Here is a 23,302-nt window from a genome sequence, read left to right as displayed (position 1 = left end):
ATTTTTGCTGTGGCTACCTGCTCTACAGGACTTAGATAAGCAGACAGGTGAAAGAGGCAGTGTTAGGGGGGTGAAGCGGGCTATGGGGTCGTGCTGACTGGGGTTTCATACCTAAGTTGACATTTACTTAGCTCTGTGACCTTTGGCCAGTTACATATTCTCTGTCAAGACTCAGAATCTTCATTTGTAAAGTGAGGATAATAATATGATTCAGAATATGAGCTGATTAAGTGAGGTAATCTATGTAAAACACGCAGCACAGGGTAGGGATCATAAAAGTCAACTCTGTTCAGCACTTCAAGCTCAGTGCACACAATGCAGAATTTAATAACATAGGCAGTTCTCCAACTAAATTGGAGCTCCTTGGAAGGCAGGAATAGCGTCTAATGCTTCTCTTGTTGTGGAGCTGGGAAGAGAAGCTTAATAAATATGGACTGATTTGAGGTCACTCCATACAATATGTGGCAATGCAGCCCGAATAAAGAGAAAAGAATGGGGGTCCCTTTGTGGTGTGAGCTGGGGCATCCTTGAAAGTAACCCACGAGAGCTCCAACATGAGAAGGATTTGATTTTTGGGTTCCAGGAGAGCTTCCCTTGGCTGTGCGGATATTTGTATTTGCATATCTATTTAAAAACCTGTGTTTTAAAGAATTCATACCACCAGGAGGCACAAATCACCTCCAGTTTTTGTTATTAGAACACTTCAGCAATAACTGAGGCCCTGACAGTGTTTTCAAAACACTGTCAATTTCTGCAAGACCATTAAAGAACCAAGTAAAGACCCAGCCATCCCAGCCTCTTGGCATTTGGTATATTTGATTTACATTCTAATTCTTTAAAAGTTAGGCTTCAGTTCTGATAGGGTAACTTCTAAGTGGAGTGGGCAGTTAACCAAAATAGCCAATTTCCCCACAATTCTGGACAAAATAGAGCTTTATTGTCACGGAAGGTATTTTCCATTTGGTTTTGTTAGGATTATTACCATTTTTGAGTGCAAATAGGAGAGCTTAAGTAACAACCTTTTTTTTTTTAAACCAGGCAGTGCAAAAAGATAGAAGTGCAGTTTTTGTCTCAAAGTCTATATGGCTGTCTACAAGAGTGAGCATGAGAGTGAGGTAGTGAGAGGCAGGCCCTGAAGGCTGCTGAATGGACCATCCCCTCCTGGCCCAAGTTTGGCAGGAGAAATGGCGAAGAGGGACTTCTAAGCATAAAACTGAGGTCTCCAGTCAGAGAGACAGAGCAAGTGATAAATTAAGTGGAGCAGAAAGAACTGAGAATGGAAGCGTTCATCATAACATGTACAGAATCCCCTAGAGGGCATGGCAGCCTCAGGCCAGCGTGCGTTTTGTAGTTATTTTACAAAAGTGACTCATGTTCATTATTGTCAGTATTTGGTAGGTGGTCAGAATTTACAGTGGTGACTATAACTGGTTGTGAGGGGCCTTATGGGACCTGGATCTACGTAAGCCAAAGACTGTAGGTTTTCACGTTTTATTCTAAGAACACCCCTGTGAGGAAAACGTTATCATCCCTATTTTACAGAGGAGAAATCAAGGCACAGACAGGTTAGGTGTCTTGGCTGAGGACACTGTGGGTAATAGCAAGGTCAGGGTCTCAACCCAGGTTTGTTTGCTTCTAGAACTCATGCTCTTTTCATTGTTCTCACAAAAAGTCTTCCTTATCCAGGGCTCTTTCTGCCTCTTATATATCTCCAGATATTGCTTTGCTAGGCTGCTGTAACAAAATACCATAAAGTGGGTGGCATAAACAACAGAAATGTATTGTCTTACAGTTCTGGAGGCTACAAGTTCAAAACAAGGTCTCTGAAGGATGGGTTCCTTGTGAGGGCTCAAAGGGAAGGCTCTGCTCCAGGCCTCTCATTTTTGGCTGGTAGATGTTCATCTTCTCTGTGTGTCTGTTCATGTGGGCTTCCCCCTGTCTGTGTCTCTGTGTCCAGATTTCCTGTTGTTCTGAGAATACTGGTCACATTGGATTTGGGCCCATCCTCATGACCTTTTTTTTAAACTTGTTTACCTCTGTAAATTCCCTACCTCCAAATAAGGTCACACTCTGAGATACTGGATTGAGAAGGTTGACATATGAATTTTGAGGGGCACAATTCAACCCATAATACAAAATAAATCTCCTGTAGGTCACACATTCTGGCAGCTGTGCTTTAGACACTGTGTTTACATTGAAGAGACTTTTCAGATGGCCCCTTATTGTTTTTGTCCATGTTGTTTAATCTGTGAACTAACAGCCTTGAATTTAGTCACCTTCAAAGTGGGCCTGCTCACTGGAATGAGCGTCAGGTCAATAAAGCATTCAGTGGGCTCTAATTTAATTAGCCAAGTTACTGTGACAGCTGCCTTGTAACTTGTGATTCACAGACGGGCAGAGAACAGAGACGGGACTGGCAGAGTTCATTGTTGATTCCAGGCGTTGCTGATGCCGCCCCGGGCCCTAGGAACTTTGCTCCTATTCTGGCAGGAAAACAGAGGGACGCTGAAGGGGCATTTAGGATTTTCTGTCCTGGATGTGTCTTTTGAGATTAAGTGGAAAATAGATTAAAAGCCAAGGCCCTGCAGCTTCATTCCCCTCTCTCCTTATCTTGCCGTGTATCAACTCAGCTCTCCCATAATTTAAAAGTGTCCTGAAAATTTCCTTCACTACAAACCATGGCCTGTACACTAGGTTTGTCAGCTGCTTCCATCTCACCCAGCTAAGCTGGTAGAGTTCCTTCAATCTCTCCCTGCCTCCTTCTTCTAAAACCTAGTCCTTGACTCACCTCTCAGTCCCGGGAGCATTGACCTTATCAATCTATCACTATTCTTCCCACAGGAGGGGAGAGAGTTCTAGGTGTGCATTCAGAAGAACTAGATTTCACTTTTGGTCTGTCACTTACTGACCAGTGTCAGATTGGACAAAGCATTTAGCTTCTCTGCCCTCAGTGTGGTCACTAATCAAATGGACATAGGCATCCCTGGCTTGCTTACCTCTCAGGATGGTCATGAAGACAGAGTAAACCTCAATGGAGCTGTCCCTAGCACAAGCTGGTGGAAAAACGAAGAAAACTGCTTTTGCTTGTATTGTATGTACCATATGAGTGGGATCACTTTGAGGTCTGTGTGCTCTGCATGTATGTGTCTGAGTCAGCCTGTGAATTCCAGGAGTGCAGAGCACTTTGTCCGAGGTCCAGCCTGCGCTGTATGCAAACAGGTATAGAAGACTTGGAATGTTTGAGGAAAGCCAGTCTTGGAGAATAAAGAAAAGACCAGTGGGTGAAAAGGGGGGTATCTAAGAAGATTGCACATGGTGTGACTTATTTTATGTGAGTCACAAGGGTTTACACTTATGCCAGTCATTAAACATTGATTTAAAGTATTTGATAGCTATTTTTTTTTTACCAAGAACAGATGTTTAGGAAGTTATTTTTAATCAACTTCATGATTAATATTTTTTTGCTGCTCCTTTGTGTCTTAATTAAAGCAGATGAAAAATGTCTTGTGTGTTTGATATTGACACCATTGACTGTGGGGATTTGTTTTCATAGTCCATATTCAGCTGAGAATTTTACAAGCTTAAGTCTTTACCTATAAACTTGAAAGGCTCCCAGAGTAACTGGTTTTTAAACAAAGTAAAAAACTGCTTTACAAAATGAGCAATTTGCCGGAGGGGGGGCATTTTAATTTATAGTATGTAAATTATAAACTTCATATTTTATCTCTGAGCTAGAAAAATAGTCTAGAAACAATGGATGGTTCTTTGTAGGCTTAGAGATAATTTCCTAGAATACAACTTGGGTCATTTTTTGTCTGTATATTGTAACAAGGGAAGCCTTGTGTTCCCTTTCTTCCTGGGAATGCACGCTCCCGCGTGGGAGGAGAAAAGCTGCTTTCCTATTTCTCCCACTCTTTGTTGCTGCCATGGTGGCTGGTGCAGCGAGACTGCAGTGCAGGGATAGAATGGGGCTTTTTTTTTGTTTTTGTTTTTTAATTTGAGAACTATGATGTGCCATTTACACACCTAGGAAAGGTGCTAGGAATAAATATACCTATACAAACAGAAGTCATGAATTCTGGATTTGGGGGATGAGAGGAGAGGTTTTGGGATGGGTTGGTGTTTGAGCTGTATCTTGAGGTACCAGTAATTTTCTAATTAGGGAAGCATGAGGGAAGGGCATTCTAGACTGAGAGCACAGCCTAAGCAAAGGCATGGAGGTGGGAGTGGGTGTTTGACTTGAGGAATATTCTAGAGCTTTTTTGCAGTTGGAACATAGAGTACAGGGAAGAAAGAGTGCAATGAAACATGAGGCCAAGAAGAGAAGTTTGGGATTGGGTCATGAATGCATTGGATAATTAGTCTGAAGAATTTGAATTTGATCCTGCCAGCAATGGCAAAATCAATGAAGAATTATGTAAGGAGTAGAGTGGCCTGCTTTTACTTGTTTAGGAAGGAAACCTGGTAGCCGCATGGGGGATGGCTGGTGTTGGGGAGAGAAGGGAGGCAGGGAGATTGTTGGCAGTGGGGTGAGGGGTTGGGGATGGAACTTTCCTGAATGTTCAGGAAGAGAGAGGGGAGGAAATTGGAAACAGGGCAGCATCTGCACATGTCAGTTGATTGATTCAACGAATCTTTATGGAACGCTTGCCATATTCTGGGCACTGTGTGCAGTTGAGGCTACAAAGATAAAGAGGACAGGATGTCTGCTCTTGAGAACTTACCGCTGAGTGAGCCAAACACAGTTAACCCTCACCATGTACCATGATATGGTGCATGCTTTTCCAGAGGGGGCTATACAGTGCGAGGGTTGCCTTGGGCACTGGGGAAGGGAGAGGGACATTTAACCTGGGTCTTAAAGGATGGTGGTGAGCTGATTATGTCTTTAGGTGGCTTATTAAAAATGGTTTCCATTCCTCTGGGGACAAAGATTGATGTTTACTGCAGCACTAAATGCCCTGCTTGTCCGGGCCCATTCATTGCCCCAGCCTCTGTTCCACCATCTCCTCTTTGCTGTCCTGCTCTGCTGCTTCCAGTCCCTTGGAGGCACCACATTCTCTCCTGACACAGAAAATTTGCCTTTGCCTTTATCTGGAGCTCACTGTCCTCTCCCAAATTCCAGCTGAATTTGCCTTCCTTGAGGAAGTCTTTCTTGAGTCTTTAGACTTAGTGAGACTTCTGGTATGTACTCTCTTTAGCACCTCATACTGGTCTTTCATAGCACTTTATCAAAGTCATAAATTTGCATTTATGTGGTCCTTTGTTTCATGAATGTCTCTGCTCACCATTGTGTCTTCAGTGTTGGACAGTGCCTGGCACATAGAATATTCTCAATAAATATATATTGACTGACTGCTAGAGTAAAATAACTAAAGAAGGAATGTGATATGGTTTGGCTTTGTGTCCCCACCCAAATCTCATGTTGAATTATAATCCCCAGTGTTGGAGGTAAGTCCTGGTGGGAGGCGATTGGATTATGGGGGTAGTTTCTAATGGTTTAGCACCATCCCCCTACTGCTGCCTCGAGATAAAAGTTCTCAAGAGATCTGGTTGTTTACAAGCGTTTAGCACCTCATCCTTCACTCTCTCTTCCTCCTTCTCCGGACATGTAAGATGTGCCTGCTTCTCCTTCACTTTCCACCATGATTGTAAGTTTCCTGAGGCCTCCCCAGCCATTCGGCCTGTACAGCCTGCAGAACTGTGAGTCAATTAAACTTCTTTTCTTTATAAATTACCCAGTCTCGAGTAGTTCTTTATAGCCACGTGAGAACAACTAATACAGAAGGGTATTTCAGAAATAGGGAACAGCATGAGCAAAGGGGCTGTGGCTTATTTTGGAGATATTCTAGGAAAAACAAGTGGCTGGCTTATGGAGGGGGGCTAAAGATGAGGACAAAAGGTATGTTGGGTACCTAGGAAGATCCTTTCATGCCATGCTGAGGACACCTTGTTCTTCTGCCATCGGAGACTGCACTAGAATTGTTGGCTTGATTGAGTTAGACTATAAACTCCTTGAGGGTAGGTGATGGGTGCACCAAAATCTCAGAAATCTCCACTAAATAACTTATTCACGTAACCAAACCACTTGCTCCCAAAACTATTGAAAAAAAAAAAAAGAATGTGATATGCTAATCAAGGCAGCTCACTACTATATGAGACCACACAATTTTTCATTTTAAATATACTTTAATCCATTTTTTTGGTATTTAAAGCAAGTAAAATGGCAACAGTCACTCGGGGTTTGTTCACTGTCTATAAATATGCAATCAATGGTCTGGATCTGGAATAAGTTAACTGGATTGAATATTTTCCTAATTTTTCATTCATTAAAGCTTTTCTCTTCTTAGACTTCTGAATTATTCATTTCTTCATTGAGAAAACAACTCTCCAGAAGGTAGGATGGAAAGAGTGTATGGTCGGGCCCCATCAGGCTGTGGGATGACAGCAGAGGGTCTGGTGGCTTAAACTAACCCAAGCAGGATGACACAAACTGAACTTGAAGGGGCTGAGGACTTGTTTGAGGGAACTGGGGTATTGTGGATGCAGGAGGACCTTACTACGGGTAGAGACTAGATGATAATGAGGGACACATTATTGATAGAGACGAAGACAAATGGGGAAATAGCATGGGACCAAGGTCAATGTACAAAGCTTTCAGATTATCAATTTTTCATCTCCCCAGATCCATGCTTTCTCATCACCACCACCTGGAGCACCAACCTCCAACATTTCCAGAGAGAGAGAGAGAGAGAGAGAGAGATTACAAGAGGTTCCTGTGATTATGGGGGCTGTCTAAGCAAGCCAGAAATTCACAGTGCAGGGAATCAGGTTGGGGAAGGTCATAGGCAACCTTGAATCCTCAGCTGAAGTTGTTGTCCACTGACAGATGGGAAGAGAAGATCGTGAGCAGGATGGAACTCCATAGGCACTGGCCAGAGCTGTGGTCCACAGGTGGAATTTCTTCTCTTCGAGCCTGCCTATTCAGTGAATACATGACTTGTGTGGCATGTGGGATGAAAACAGGAAAAGATCCTGGACTAGGAGTCAGGAGACCTGGACTTGAATTGCCTCCACATTTCTGTGGCATATTCACCTTTTGTGGCCTCAGTTTTCTCTGATAGGAGAAGTGGTGGGTTCAATGGTCTCTATCAACAAATTTTGCAAGTCTGATAATTCTGTATGAACTAGAACTTGGGTATTTCTGCTTGGGTGGAGAGAAAGACATTGTGAAGGTGGCAGGTTCCATCTGGAGGACAGTTGAGAAAAAGCCTTGATGTTTTTGAAAATATCAAAACAGTGACTGAAGGAGGAGAGGAAGCAAGAATTTCAAAGCTCATCCACAGATGGGCCTGGTGGGACAGGGAGTCATCAGTGGGAGGAGGCAGGGGAGCAGGGCCAGGACTAGAGTGAAGCTACATCAGCATCACCAGGGTGACAATACAGACCCCAAGGCCCCCATTTAGAGGAGTTGTGCTTCGGGAAGTTTCAGATAGGGCACTCTAGGGCACACAATTTAAGGAGGGCTCACTCTTAGACTCTTCAAGTGCTGGCACTCCACTTGCTAGTGAGCAACTCCTTCAATTCTGCATCTAGGCTCCTGCCTTATCCTAGAGTGGTTTTTCTGTCCAAACCAGAGAAATGGCTAGGGCAAACCAGAATAGATTATCTAGAATGGAAGGGCATAGCAGTAAGAAAGAGAAAAGAAACTTTTTAAAAAAAAATTATACTTTAAATTCTGGGATACATGTGCAGAATGTGGATGTTTTTACATAGGTATACATGTGCCATGGTGGTTTGCTGTACTCATCAACCCAATATCCATTAGGTATTTCTCCTAATGCTATCCCTCCTCCAGCTCCCCACCCCCAACAGGCCCCATTGTGTGATGTTCCCCTCTCTGTGTCCATGTGTTCTCATTGTTCAGCTCCCACTTATGAGTGAGAATATGTGGTGTTTGGTTTTCTGTTCCTGTGTTAGTTTGCTGAGAATGATGGTTTCCAGCTTCATCCACGTCCCTGCAAAGGACATGAGCTCATCCTTTTTTATGGCTGCATAGTATTCCATGGTATATATGTGCCACATTTTCTTTATCCAGTCTATCATTAATGAGCATTTCAGTTGGTTCCAAGTCTTTGCTATTGTGAATAGTGCTGCAATAAACATAAATGTGCATGTGTCTTTATAGTAGAACAATTTATCATCCTTTGGGTATATACCTGGTAATGGGATTGCTGGGTCAAATGGTATTTCTGTTTCTAGATCCTTGAAGAATCGCCACACTGTCTTCCACAATGGTTGAAATAATTTACACTCCCGCTAACAGTGTAAAAGCATTCCTATTTCTTTACATCCTCTCCAGCATCTGTTGTTTCCTGACTTTTTAATGATCACCATTCTAACTGGTGTGAGATGGTATCTCATTGTGGTTTTGATTTGCATTTCTCTAATGACCAGTGATGATGAGCATTTTTTCATGTTTGTTGCCTGCGTAGATGTCTTCTTTTGAGAAGTGTCTGTTCATATCCTTTGCTCACTTTTTGATGGGGTTGTTTGTATTTTTCTTGTAGACTTGTTTAAGTTCCTTGTAGATTCTGGATATTAGCCCTTTGTCAGATGAGTAGATTGCAAAAATTTTCTCCCATTCTGTAGGTTGCCTGTTTGCTCTGATGGTAGTTTCTTTTGCTTTGCAGAAGCTCTTTAGTTTAATTAGATCCCATTTGTCAATTTTGGCTTTTGTTGCCCTTGCTTTTGGCGATTTAGTCATGAAGTCCTTGCCCATGCCTATGTCCTGAATGGTATTGCCTAGGTTTTCTTCTAGGGTTTTTATGGTTTGGGGTTTTACATTTAAGTGTTTAATCCACCTTGAGTTAATTTTTGTGTAAGGTGTAAGGAAGGGGTCCAGTTTCAGTTTTCTGCTTATGGCTAGCCAGTTTTCCCAGCACCATTTATTAAATGGGGAATCCTTTCCCCATTGCTTGTTTTTGTCAGGTTTGTCAAAGATCAGATGGTTGTAGATGTGTGGCATTATTTCTGAGGCCTCTGTTCTGTTCCATCAGTCTATATATCTGTTTTGGTACCAGTACCATGCTGTTTTGGTTTCTGTACCTTTCTAGTATAGTTTGAAGTCAGGTAGTGTGATGCCTCCAGCTTTGTTCTTTTTGCTTAGGATTGTCTTGGCTATGCAGGCTCTTTTTTGGTTCCATATGAAATTTAAAGTAGTTTTTTCTAATTCTGTGAAGAAAGTCAATGGTAGCTTGATAGGGATAGCATTGAATTGGGTAGTCAGGCAGAAAGAAACCAGCTCTGGTTAATCTAAAATCTGCTCTTGAAGGAGAGCAGATCTGGTTTCAGCAGCTGCTGATCTCCCTATAATTGTGAGTATTCCACTGTCATGCAACACCAGAGCCAACTCTCACACTACTCAAACATGACTTACAGAGGCTCAGGGCAACTGAGCTACCTTTTTCCAGAAGTGGGACTCTTGCAGAGAGAAGAGAGCCAGCCAGAGTCCCTAAGGGCTGTGCCAACCAGGATGACAGAGAAGGTGGAGAGCTGTGTGCTCAATCATTTAGTCCTGCTTTCACTTGCCTCTTTCTTATCTCAAGGGAAAAAAAATGCCATTGTGGGGTAAATGTGGACTTAATGACCTTGCCTTGTAAGGTGATTTCTGCTCATCTGTTATTTTATTTTACAAATATTTATTGAATACCCATTGTGGTAGTTACTAGTGCTGTTCACCAAGTATTTCTGGCTCTGTGCTTCGCTGCATATTGTAGGATTGCATTTTCATGGTCTCCTCATGGTTGGGCAGAAGCATGTGACATCTTGGGCTAATGAACTGCAAGTGGCCAAAACATTTAATTTCCAGTGTGAAGCCCTTCAGAACCCTCTTTCTTTCAGCCACTGTGACCAGTAACATTCCAGATGGAGGCTACTGTATTGTAGGATATGTGGACAAAAGTCCCCAGCTTGATCCCTGTGAACCTGAAGCATAGGTAAGAAATAAACCTTTGTTGTTTTAAGCCACTGCGACCTGGGAGGTGCTACAGCATAACCTGGCCTATCCTGGCCTATACGCTTAATATGTACCAGACTGTGCTAGACACTGGAGACACAATGCCTCACTCCAACACAAAGGATCTCTTTGAGTAGAATTTTGGCCGTGTGGCAGCTGATGGAGAAACACAGCTCTTTTTACAAAGATGATGTAAGTCTGTCCAAGGTAATGGCACACCATGTACCATGGAAAGATACTCAGGGTAACTGATGATTTTAAAAATAACTCTTTTGTGACACAACTTTCCCTCCTCCAATTCCTGCTGCTGCTACTAGGCCTAAAGAAGACTGAGAAGCTTAGCTGAGATGGTGCTTCCCCAGAATCACCAGGGTAAAACAGACACAAGGACCCCCATTTACAGGGGTGATGTTTCATGGAGTTTCAAATAGGGCCAAGGGATGACTGTTTTAGTATCAAGCTTCCCAGGGGATTCCAGTGAACCACCCAGGGTTAAGAGCAATTGGCCTGGCGGCCAAAACTGTGAGGAAAAAGATCAGTTATGTTGCCTGATGCTTTCTTGGGTATCTTCAATAGGAAAAACCAACTCCAGAGCAAACTCAGGGGTCACTGGCTAGGGCTTGCCCTGGAAAATTTGGAAATATGCCTGTCTCAGCCTTCCTTTCCCTGGTGACCTTCTGTCATTCCTCTGCCAGTCCTTTCCAAACCCTGTCCCTCCAGCAGAACCTGACTTCTGAGCCACTCCTTCAGGGCCTGGTTAGGTACTGTCAGCCTGCAGATGCTGCCATGTGCTATTCCCAGGGTTAGGGTTTCAATATGGTCACTGTAAACCATGATCTCAGCATGACACTGTGGAACTCAGGGCTGCTGATTCTATTTGAGCCTACACTATCTACTTTTACCACCTATCCTCTTAGGTCACTCCCGTTGGTGTATTTGTTTGTCATTTCAACTGGATTATAAACTCCTTTGAGAGTAGGGACTACAATGTATTCATATTTTCCATATTTTAGTTCATCTTTGGATAATTGATAGTTGGCTGTACTTTGTTTTAATCATTATTTTGGAGTCTTTAGTGACCCCTTTCCATTTTCATCACCCAGGTTAATAGAAATTAGAATCTACATAAAAATTGCTATATTGTCCTTAGAAACCTAGAAACCAAGGGGTTTAATAGGGCTTATTCTAGGATAACTTATGTTATACTAGAAACCAAAGGTTTGAATACAGCCTCCTCCAGAATGATTAAGTCACAGCCAGCCTGATGGTGATGAGAATGGCCAGAGCTGGGAGCTGAGTTAGGGAGGATGCTTGCTGCCAAGACTTGCGTAAAAGTGGTATGAGATCTCCCCACTAAGCACCCAAGCCACTACCAGCCTTCTTGTGGGAGAATCTAGATGAAAGGGGCAGACAGAGGACCAAACTGGTCAAGAACTAAGCTGCTATATTCTTTCTCCATTCCAAGATGGCTGAATAGGAACAGCTCCGGTCTGCAGCTCCCAGCGTGATTGACGCAGAAGATGGGTGATTTCTGCATTTCCAACTGAGGTACTGGTTCATCTCATTGGGACTGGTTGGACAGTGGGTGCAGCCCGTGGAGGGGGAGCCAAAGCAGGGCGGGGCATCGCCTTACCTAAGAAGCACAAGGGGTCAGGGGATTTCCCTTTCCTAGCCAAGGGAAGCTGTGACAGACTGTACCTGGAAAAACGGGACAGTCCTGCCCAAATACTGTGCTTTTCCAATGATCTTAGCAAACGGCACACCAGAAGATTATATCCCATGCCTGACTCAGTGGGTCACATGCCCACAGAGCCTTGCTCACTGCAAGCACAGCAGTCTGAGATTGACCTGCGAGGCAGCAGTCTGGCAGGGGGAGGGGCATCTGCCATTGCTGAGGCTTGAGTAGGTAAACAAAGTGGCCATGGAAGCTCGAACTGGGCGGAGCCCACCACAGCTCACCAAGGCCTGCTGCCTCTGTAGACACCACCTCTGGTGGCAGGGCATAGCTGAACAAAAGGCAGCAGAAACTTCTGCAGACTTAAACATCCCTGTCTGACAGCTCTGAAGAGAGCAGTGGTTCTCCCAGCACAGCATTTGAGCTCTGAGAAAGGACAGACTGCCTGCTCAAGTGGGTCCCTGACCCCCGTGTAGCCTGAGAGACAACTCCCAGTAGGGCCTGACTGATACCTCCTACAGGCAAGTGCGCCTCTGGGATGAAGCTTTCAGAGGAAGGATCAGGTAGCAATATTTGCTGTTCTTCCGCCTCTGCTGGTGATACCCAGGCAAACAGGGTCTGGAGTGGACCTCCAGCAAACTCCAACAGACCTGCAGCTGAGGGACCTAACTGTTAGAAGGAAAACTAGCAAACAGAAAGGCATAGCATCAACATCAACAAAAAGGACATCCACACAAAACCCCATCTGTAGGTCACCAACATCAAAGACCAAAGGTAGATAAAACCACAAAGGTGGGGAGAAACCAGAGCAGAAAAGCTGAAAATTCTAAAAACCAGAGCACCTCCTCCACTCCAAAGGATTGCACATCCTCGCCAGCAACAGAACAAAGCTGGATGGAGAATGACGAGCTGACAGAAATAGGCTTCAGAAGGTTGGTAATAACAAACTTCTCTGAGTTAAAGGAGGATGTTCTAACCCATCGCAAGGAAGCTAAAAACCTTGTAAAAAGATTAGATGAATGGCTAACTAGAATAAACAGTGTAGAGAAGATCTTAAATGACCTGATGGAGCTGAAAACCATGGCACAAGAACTACATGACGCATGCACAAGCTTCAATAGCTGATTCGATCAAGTGGAAGAAAGGGTATCAGTTATTGAAGATCAAATTAATGAAATAAAATGAGAAGAGAAGTTTAGAGAAAAAAGAGTAAAAAAAAAATGAACAAATCCTCCAAGAAATATGGGACTATGTGAAAAGACAAAATCTATATTTGATTGGTGTAGCTGAAAGTGACGGGGAGAATGGAACCAAGTTGGAAAACACTCTGCAGGATATCATCCAGGAGAACTTCCCCAACCTAGCAAGGCAGGCCAACATTCAAATTTAGGAAATACAGAGAACACCACAAAGATACTCCTCAAGAAGAGCAACCCCAAGACACGTAATTGTCAGATTCACCAAGGTTGAAATGAAGGAAAAAATGTTAAGGGCAGCCAGAGAGAAAGGTCAGGTTACCCACAAAGTAACCTCTATCTCTCGACAGAAACTCTACAAGCCAGAAGAGAGTGGGGGCCAATATTCAACATTCTTAAAGAAAAGAATTTTCAACACAGAATTTCATATCCAGCCAAACTAAGCTTCATAAGTGAAGGAGAAATAAAATCCTTTACAGACAAGCAAATGCTGAGAGATTTTGTCCCCACCAGGCCTGCCTTACGAAAGCTCCTGAAGGAAGCACTAAACATGGAAAGGATCAACCAGTACCAGCCACTGCAAAAACATGCCAAATTGTAAAGACCATCAAGGCTAGGAAGAAACCACATCAACTAATGTGCAAAATAACCAGCTAACATCATAATGACAGGATCAAATTCACACATAACAATATTGACCTTAAATGTAAATGGGCTAAATGCTCCAATTAAAAGACGCAGACTGGCAAATTGGATAAAGAGTCAAGACCCATCACTGTACTGTATTCAGGAAACCCATCTCACATGCAGAGACACACATAGGCTCAAAATAAATGGATGGAGGAAGATCTACCAAGCAAATGGAAAGCAAAAAAAGCAGGGTTTGCAATCCTAGTCTCTGATAAAACAGACTTTAAACCAACAAAGATCAAAAGAGACAAAGAAGGCCATTACATAATGGTAAAGGGATCAATTCAATTAATTAATCTCAGTAGGCTGGGGTAATATTGCTACTGTCATGGTGCTTGGATGCGGCTTTGCTTTTCTGTCGTTGGCACTCTTTGTACTCTGTGCACACCTCCTTCAAATTTCATGTGCCTATAGGCTTCTGAACCCCCAATGCTGGCAGATGCATGTCTATGGCCACCTATTTCACTTGGAAAATATTCCAGGGTTTCAAAATGCCATCTTTTAAATGCAGCATATTGCTGATACATATCAAATATCTCTGAAGTAAACAACATTGCCTCCTGACCTCCAACTCCTGCAGTTACTTCCAGGATCAAATAATTTTCATCTGTTTCTTCTGATGCGTCAGCTGAGTTATTCTTTTTGACACAAAGTTATTTCATTCTCTGCAAGTTTCCTTAAATCTTCATTCTCATGGTGCAGCAAGTGCTCGGTCTCCTGCAGCTTCTGCTCCTTCTCCTTCCGCAGTTTGACCACCGCCACCAACTCGGGCCTCCTGACCTTCAAATGGGCCTCAGACCCCGCCTGGAGCTTGAGGAGAGTCCGCAAGGGCCCGCCCTGGGCGAACAGCTCCTCCAGCGATGGGCCACCGGAGCTCAGGGACCAGCAGGCTGGGTCAATGGCCCTGTGGGGCCAGAGCCACTGGGCAGTGCCCCACAGAAAACAGCTCTTTTTTTTTTTCCAAGATGGAATCTATCTCTGTCACCCAGCATGGAGTATAGTGGCGCAATCTCAGCCCACTGCAAACTCCGCCTCCTGGGCTCAAGTGATTCTCCCACCTCAGCCTCCTGAGTAGCTGGGATTACAGGCACGTGCCACCATACCTGGCTAATTTTTGTATATTTAGTAGAGAAGGGGTTTCATCATATTGGTCAGGCTGCTCTTGAACTCCTGACCTCAAGTGATCCACCCACCTCAGCCCTCCAAAGTGCTGGGATTACAGGTGTGTGCCAACGTGCCTGGCAGGATTAACTCTTTTATCATTATAAAATGTCCTACTTTGTCTCTCACAATGATTTTTGTCTTAAAGTCTATTTTGTCTGATATTATGATAGTTATTCCAGCTCTCTTTTGGTTTCTGTGTACATGGAACCTCTTTTTCCACCCTTTACCTTCAACATATTTTGTCTTTAAAATATGTCTCTTATATATAGCATATAGCTGATCATAGCTTTAAAAATTCATTCTGCCAATTTCTACCTTTTAATTGAAGAGTTTCATCCATTTACATTTAGCATAACTACAGATAAGGTAGGATTTATGTCTATTATTTTGCTATTTGTTTTTTATATGTCTTATATGTTTTTGTTTCATTTCTGTCTTGTGTTAAACAGTTATTTTCTAGTGTTCCATTTTAACTCCTCTGTCATTTCTTTTACTATATACATTTTAAAGGTTATTTTCTTAGTAGCCTGATAATTTCAATTAATATTTTAAATTATAACAATCTATTCAGATTAATACCAATTTAATTTTAATAGTGTAAAAATCTATGCTCTTATTACTTCCATTCTTTTCTTACTTTGTGCTGTATTGTCATACAAATTATATATTTTTGCACCGTATACCCATCAATACAGATTTATAATTATGGCATTATGCAATTGTCTTTAAAGTCAGATGGGAGAACAAAAAGAATTACAAACAAATAAAATGCCTTTATACTGTCTTTTATGTTTACCTATATACTTTCCTTTACTAGCATTTTTTATTTCTTAATATGGATTCAAGTTACTGTCTTATATCTTTTTATTTCAGCCTAAAGGACTCCCTTTAGTATAGTCATGCATCACTTAATGATGGAGATACATTCTGAGAACTGTGTTGTTAGGCGATTTTGTCATTGTGTGAAATAGAGTGTGCTTGCACAAACCTAGATGGTATAGCCTACTACACACCTAGGCAATGTGGCATAGCCTATTGCTCTAAGGTTACAAACCTGGATAGCATATTACCATACTGAATACTGAAGGCAATTGTAACACAATACTAAGTATTTATGTATCTAAACATAGAAAAGATACATTAAAAATACAGTATGAAAGCTTCATTATAATCTTGTGGGACCACTGTTGAATATGTGGTACATTGTTGACTGTCATGTGGCATATGACCGTATTTCTTGTAGGACAGGTTTGCTAGCAATGAATTCTCTTAGTTTTTGTCTATCTGAGATTATCTAAATTGCTTTTTCACTTTTGAAGGATAGTTTTGCTAGATGCAGAATTTTGGTTGACCATCTTTTTCTTTAAGGAATTTGAATATGCCATTCTGGCTTCCATGGTTTCTGATGAGAAGCCAACTCTTAACTGTTAAACTGTTGATTGAAGATCCATTTGTATGTGATAAGTTGCTTTCCTCATGCTTCTTCCAAGAATCTTTCTTGTCTTTGGCCTTAAACAATTCGATTATGATGTGTTTACATGTGGATCTCTTTGATGTATCCTATTTGGAGTTTATTGAGTTTTTTTTCCATGTGCAGATTAATATTTTTCATCAAATTTGGAAAGTTTTTGGTCATTATTTTTTCAAATATTATTTCTGCTTCCTCTCTCCTCTTTCTTGGATTCTCATTATACACACACATACACACACACACACACACTACATATTTTTGATGTTATCTCAAATGTCTCTGAACCTTTGTTCATTTTTCTCCATTCTTTTTTCCTTTCTATCTCTTAGACTGTATAATATCAATTTACACATCTTTAATTCACAGATTCTTTCTTCTGCCTGCTCAGATCTGCTGTTGAGCCCCTCTAGTAAATTTTTCATTTCAGCTATCATACTACTGAACTCCAGAATTTATATTTGGTTCTTTAAAAAAATATATAATTTCTATCCCCTTGTTGATATTCATTACCTGATAAGATATTATTCTCATACCTTTTTCTAGTTCTTTGGATATGGTTTTCTTTAGTTCTTTGAATGTGTATAGAATAGCCGATTTAAAGTTTTCATCTTATAGTTCAATATATAGGCTTCCTCAGGGACAGTTTTTATCAATTATTTTTCCCCCCGTGTATGTGCCTTACTTTCTTGTTTCTTTGTGTGCCTCATAATTTCTTATTGAAAACTGCATTTTAAATAACATAATATAATACAGCAACTTTGGAAATAAGATTCTCTCCCTTCCTCAGGGTTTGTTGTTGTTGATGTTGCTTCTTTGTGTGTTTAGTGACTTTTCTGAGCTAATTCTGCAAAGTCTGTATTTTTTGTCATGTGTGGCCACTGAAATCTCTGCTTAGTGTTCAGCTAATAATTAGAGAGTGCCTTGATGCTTGGAACCAATAAGTCACCTTGTTTTTGCAGAGTGGCTCTGTGGGTATGTTGGGACATGCCTTCAACTCTCAGACAGGACATTGACAACTCCACCTTAGCCTTCCTGCTTGTGCAGAGCCTTAAGCTTAGCCCAGGATGAGAGCTCAGGACCTTCCTTAGTTTTTTCCTGCACATGTGCACAGCCCTGGGCATGTGCACCCTCCTGTGCATACATATGGCTTTCTATATTCCTTGGGATATTTCAGAGCCTTTCAAGGCCCTTTCTAGATATTTTATTCCCCCAGATTTTCTTTTTAATATTTTTGGTTAGCCTATTTTTTTTTTTTTTTTGCCTCAACTGTTATCCATTGTTTTAGGCAGCCACAAAGTCAAACAATTGTCTCTAGTTGTTTTCAACAAATACCCTTAAGGAAAAAGCTGTTCACTCCAGGCAAGCTTTGAGACAGGTGAAATAAAGACATTCTTGCAAATGGTGTCTTCCAGGGAACCACTAGACAGGTCAAATAATTACAAGTCTCTGGGAATGAGGCTTTGAAGGAACTCCAAGGCTGTTCTACCCCTTCTTGTAGCTGCCAGGCTGCTGGTTTCCATGGTGATTGTGGTTTGTTGGTTTTCAAGGCTACTGCAGAGCTGGGATGAGGGGGATGGAATTGGAGCAAGGTAAAATGCCACAAGGCTCACTCTTCTTACTAAAATTATGTCATTTTTTTTCTTGAATGAAGACTTCCCAGATTGCTATAAACTTTTGATTAATTTCCAGAGTTCTGAAAAAATTGATTCTCACCATTTTTTGCCATTTTTCTCATTGCTTTTAGGGAGGAGGGAATTTTCAGAGAATTTTACTCCTACCATTTTCATTGACATTACCTGCAGTATATTTTAAATACCCTTCTTTGTGATTGCTTTGTCACTTCTCAAAACTCAATTCAAATGTCTCCTCCATTGCAAAGCCCTCTTCTTTGTATCCTCAGGGCAGCTATTCCTCTATTCTCCTATACCTCTGGGTTTATGCCTTTGTTATTTCACGTTTCATAATAACAATTGCTTACATCTGTTTCTATCCTTTTTCCAGTCTGTAAGCACCCAGTCTGTGACTTGTTCATCCCCCATGCCCAGGCTAGTTTCTGACACACAGTAGACACTCAGGTTTGTAGTCTGAAGAGTATTGTCCTGGGAGACCTCAGAGCCAAGCCAAGGGCATCTGAGTTCCAGCTGCCATTTCTCTCCTTCTCCTTCTATAATTCACAGCTGACCTCTGTCTCTTCATTGTCTTATGTGTGCTCTGGTGTGATGACCATAAGTTCAGAGTTGACACACTGAGTGTATGATAGGGTTTGGATCTGTGTCCCAACCCAAATCTCATGTCAAATTATAATCCTCAATGTTAAAAGTGGCCCCTGATAGGAGGTGATTTGATCATGGGAGTGGATCCTTCATGATCAAGAAACCTTCATGATTCATCATCCATTTGGTGCAATTCTTGTGATAGAGTTCTCATGAGATCTGGTTGTTTAAAAGTGTGTGGCACCTCCCCCTTCTCTTTCTTGCTCTTGCTCCTGCCATGTTAGAGGCCTTGCTCCCCCTTTGTCTTTCACTATAATTGGAAGCTTCCTGAGGTCTTCCCAGAAGCAGAAGTCACTGTGCTTCCTGTACAGCCTATGGAACCGTGAGTCAATTAAACTTCTTTTCTCTTGAAATTATCCAGTCTTAGGTATTTATTTATAGCAGTGCAAGAATTGACTAATACAGTGTATAAGGAAAATAGGGAGCAAGAAGTTAAATCCTGTGTGGGTGACATTCAGCAACAACAACAACAATAATAGCAGCTACTGTTTGCTGAATACAGTCTGTGCTAGACACCAGGTTATGGGCTTTATGGGCAATATCTCAATGAATTCTGACATCAACCCTATGAGGTAGGTACTATTATCCTCACTTTACAGGTGAGGCTGAGTAAGGGAAGTGGGAGAACTGAGGTTGGATGAAGGCCTGACTCTAAATCCTATATTCTTAACTGTCGCATCTGAGGGGTTTTTGAGCAGCCAATTGGAGGAAAGGAAGCCCCATCTGAGTTTACCTTCCCTAGGACCTATTCTGCCTCCTTGTCTAAAGAGATATGCCTGCTCCCAGGTGTGTTTAGCCCCATGTGGGCTCAGCTGGATCACCTTGTGCTTTGAAACAAGATAGCACTGAGGGCTCCTGCTGCAACTGGCTCCCAGGGCAGACAGGGGTAGAGGCCCACTTCCCTGGCATTGGGGTGACAGATGTGGCCCTCGGGCAAGGGGTGACAAAGATCTTTCATCATCACCCCAACAATTCCAACATGGTGACAGCCCCAGACTGCTAGAATAGCCAACCCACATGGAGGCGAGATAAAATCCAGAGGGCTCAGAAATGTTTCAACAAATGCTAATATCGGTCTCTCCAATACAGCTCTGTCAGCAGCAAGGGAGAATTCTGCCAGCATGCATGCATGGGGCACACTTTTTGGCACAAGGGACCTTGTTGCTAAGCAACAGTAGTTGGCCTCCCCTCCTCCCCATAACCTTTTCCTCTGTTTCTGAGTTTCCAGTTAGCAGATAGGAGGGGCTGGAGTTGCCTAGCCCAGCCCAGCCCTTGTCCCCCTTTCCTGCAACAAGGGGCCTATTCATGGGTCCTGAGCAGAGTTCATTGTCTCTGTGGCACGTGTCTGTGTGAGTGTTGGAGTAGGGATACAGGGAGGGGCCATGTGTGAACCAGGGAGACCTCATCTTCCAACCAAGCTTGCTGGGCTAGCTTTAATCAATGCTGGCCTGAGAACAGGAGCAGAACGCTGCCTAGTAAACCCTGAGGCTTTACAACAGTGCCACTGACCCCTATGGTAAGGCTATGCCTCTGTGCCATCCCTGCTGTGGCCTCTTTCTCTTTCTTCCTCTCTCCCTCCTCTGCCCTTGGGATTCTAGGCTGGTGGAAAGAGCGTCCTGAGGCAGCTCTGGTACAGGGGCTGAATCCTAGCAGGGGCCCCGTGTGGCCAATTTCCTGTTTCCTCCCCAGGGACTGCCTTTTACTATCCTCTTTTGTCCCTCTTAGATCTATCAAGTGCTTTGCACATATGTGGTGCTCAACAAATCATTATTACATTGAACTTCCACTCAAAAAGAGGAGCAAGGAGTCCTATAATTTTAAAGGCCATTTTTTTTCTAGGCTAGCACATGAGCTTGGGCAGTTGAATTTTGAGTTGGAGCAGTACATGAGGTGAGGCCAGTTTGTTCAGAGGCTGGGTTTAAAGCCAAGCTTCCTTGGTACTGAGGCAGAAGAAAAGACTGGCCATGCCCTGGAATTCTCTCTAGATCAGGTCTGCCTCTCCACTCAGAGGGACATCAGCTCAAAAGCAATCACACAACCCCAGAAAAGAAATCCAAACCTCACCTTCTGTTGCTGCTTCTCTACTATCTTATGGTGCTTGACTGGCTCTCCCAAGCCTGCTGTCCTCCAGCCTCACTGCCTGTGTCCTGTGAGTCTCATCTCTAGGCACAAGAAAGAATGTGTGTGGTTTGATACAAACCATGACCTCTGTTTCTCCTGGAAAAGCAAGGCCTGCAGCTCTTGGGAGGTCCAGTCCTATAGGTCCTGGGCTGTGGCTGGCGTAGGGAATAGGGAAGTGGGGCTGGTACCTCTTTCTATAGGCAAAATGTTGGGGCTGCTGCCCTGTCTGTGAGCTGAACTGGCATGGGTGCTCTGGGTCCAGTGGAATGATTTTCGGGGCAATTTGGAGGTGACTGACCTAGGTGAGTCTGACAAAGTCTTTCCTTCCTCCTGCCGGAGGGTTAGGAAGACAGTTCAGTGGAGTACGAAGGCATGACTGGGGAGGTTTTGGTGTGAAAAGAACATTTCATGTGACACATGAAAATCACATTTAAGCCAATGCTTTCCTGCAGTCAGCGTTTCAGGCTTTTATCCTCATTGGGTACAACCCTATGTGTTGACAGGGAAAGATGCAGAGGAGACAGCAGTCTGCAGGGGAAACAGGAGTTCCTTCAGTTTTGAGAGATCTTATCTACCCTACTGGATTATAAATTTTGGGGGGAAGTTTCCACAGCTTAGGTGTAGTTCTATTAATATTTTTATACTTAACATTTGTATTGGGCTTTACAATTTTTAAAGCCATTTTAATTCACGTTATCTTATTTGTACCTCCCTCTGTCTCTCCCTCCCCCCTCCCTTCTTTCCTTCCCTCCTTTAATGTACTTTAACTGAATTCCCACTTTGTGCCAGGCCCTGTGCTTAGCCCTGGGATGCAAAAACCAGTGAGAAAGGAGAGAGAAGAAAGTAAATGAGCACAATATAGGGCCCAACAGGTGCTGTATGCATAGAAGGAAGCTTCCTGGAGAAGTGACGTCTGTGCTGAGTCTTGAAGGGTCAGTCGGAGTCAGTTACATGGGAAAGGGGAGAGCAGGTGCAAAGTCTCTCTGTTGTGGGAGTGCCTGAAGGCACTGAGGTATGGCATGCATGTCAGTGTGACTCCAAATTTTGCTGTGGAGGGAGCAAGTGCTGGCAGTGAGGATGGAGAAGTGAGGCAAGGCGAGATCATAGAGGACTTTGTGAGCCATGCCATGGAGTTCTGGTTTGATCCTGAAGGCCACAAAGACTCGTGGGGTAGAGATGGGGCTCACATGCTCATATTTGCATTTTAGAAAGATTACTCTGACTTTATGGCATGGAGATAACAGAGAGAGGCAAGATACTTGAAGAGGGAGATTATTCCTTGGGAAGTAGGAGTTATTACTCTTATATTACAAATGAGAAAATTGAAATTTGAAGAGATGGCCTGAGTTGTCCAAGTTCACATAGTAGGTTGCAGACTTAGCTTTGAACTGTCTGGTGTTTTTTTTAAGATCTTATTTTCATTACTCCTTTTCATGGCTCATGAACTTCAGGCACACATATGACTTACTCTGGTCTATGCTTTCTTATCCCCATGCCTTTGCTGATTCAATCCTCTTTGTCTGGACTGCCCAATCCCCATTATATCAGCTTAAACCCTCTTCATCCCTGTGGGCCTGTCTCAGAGGCTGCTTTTTCTAGGAAGCCGTCTGTGATCACCTCAATGAGAAGTAAGCTCTTATTCTTTTGAATGATGATGGTAGTGTATTAGTCTGTTCTCACACTGCTATGAAGAACTGCCTGAGACTGGGTAATTTATAAAGGAAAGAGGTTTAATTGACTCATAGTTCTGCATGGCTAGGGAAGCCTCAGGAAACTTACAATCATGGTGGAAGGGGAAGCAAACGCACTCTTCTTCACATGGTGGCAGGAGAAAGAAGTGCACAGTAAAGGGGGAAAGCCCCTTATAAAACCATCAAATCTTGTGAGAACTCACTCACTATCATGAGAACAGCATAGGGGAACTGCCCCCATGATCCAATCACCTACTATGAGGTCCCTCCCCCAGTGCGTGGTCATTACAATTCAAAATTACAATTCAAAATGAGATTTTGGGTGAGGGGACAGCCAAATCATATCATTCTATCCTGGTCCCTCCCAAATCTCATGTCCTCATTTCAAAACACAATCATGCCTTTCCAACAGTCCCCCAAAGTCTTAACTCATTCCAGCATTAACCCAAAAGTCCAAGTCCAAAGTCTCATTTGAGACAAGGCAAGTCTCTTTTGCCTATGAGCCTGTAAAATCAAAAGCAAGTTAGTTACTTCCTAGATACAATGGGATACAGGCATTGGGTAAATACACCTATTCCAAGTGGGAGAAATTGGTCAAAACAAAGAGGTTATAGTCCCCATGCAAGTCTGAAATCCAATAGGGCAGTTGTTAAACCTTAAAGTTCCAAAATGATCTCTTTTGACTACATGCCTTATATCCAGGTCATGCCGATGCAAGAGGTGCGCTCCCATGGCCTTGGGCAGCTCTGCCCTTGTGGCTTTGCAGGGCACAGCCCCACTCCTGGCTGCTTTCATGGGCTGCAGCTTTTCCAGGCTTACAGTGAAAGCTGTTGGTGGATCTACCATTCTGGGGTCTGGAGGATGGTGGTCTTCTTTTCACAGCTCCACTAGGCAGTGCCCCAGTGGGAACTCTGTGTGGGGGCTCCAACCCTACATTTCCCTTCCATACTGCCCTATCAAAGGATCTCCATGAGGGCTCCACCCCTGTAGCAAACGTCTGCAAGGG

The 23,302-nt window shown here is 43.0% G+C and overlaps 1 protein-coding gene and 1 pseudogene across 6 annotated transcripts in view; one reads left to right on the top strand and one right to left on the bottom strand.

Moving 5' to 3' along the window:
- Nucleotides 1–9,093: 9,093 nt before the first annotated feature.
- Nucleotides 9,094–23,302, top strand: part of TMPRSS5 (transmembrane serine protease 5) — a 29,854-nt gene continuing 15,645 nt past the window's right edge. For 5 of the 6 annotated variants that reach the window (XM_055273179.2, XM_055273180.2, XM_055273177.2 and 2 more), the window contains exon 1: nt 19,874–20,000. In XM_055273179.2, the coding sequence (XP_055129154.1) occupies nt 19,998–20,000 (3 nt within the window). In that variant the 5' untranslated portion in view covers nt 19,874–19,997. Of the gene's footprint in view, nt 11,564–19,873; nt 20,001–23,302 lie in introns of those variants that run through there. The other variant, XM_063635358.1, reaches the window with a different exon arrangement.
- Nucleotides 13,159–14,530, bottom strand: LOC129478572 (peptide chain release factor 1-like, mitochondrial; annotated as a pseudogene).

This window comes from Symphalangus syndactylus, chromosome 3, assembly GCF_028878055.3.
Source record: "Symphalangus syndactylus isolate Jambi chromosome 3, NHGRI_mSymSyn1-v2.1_pri, whole genome shotgun sequence".
Taxonomy (NCBI): domain Eukaryota; kingdom Metazoa; phylum Chordata; class Mammalia; order Primates; family Hylobatidae; genus Symphalangus; species Symphalangus syndactylus.
This window is presented reverse-complemented; position numbering and strand designations above follow the sequence as displayed.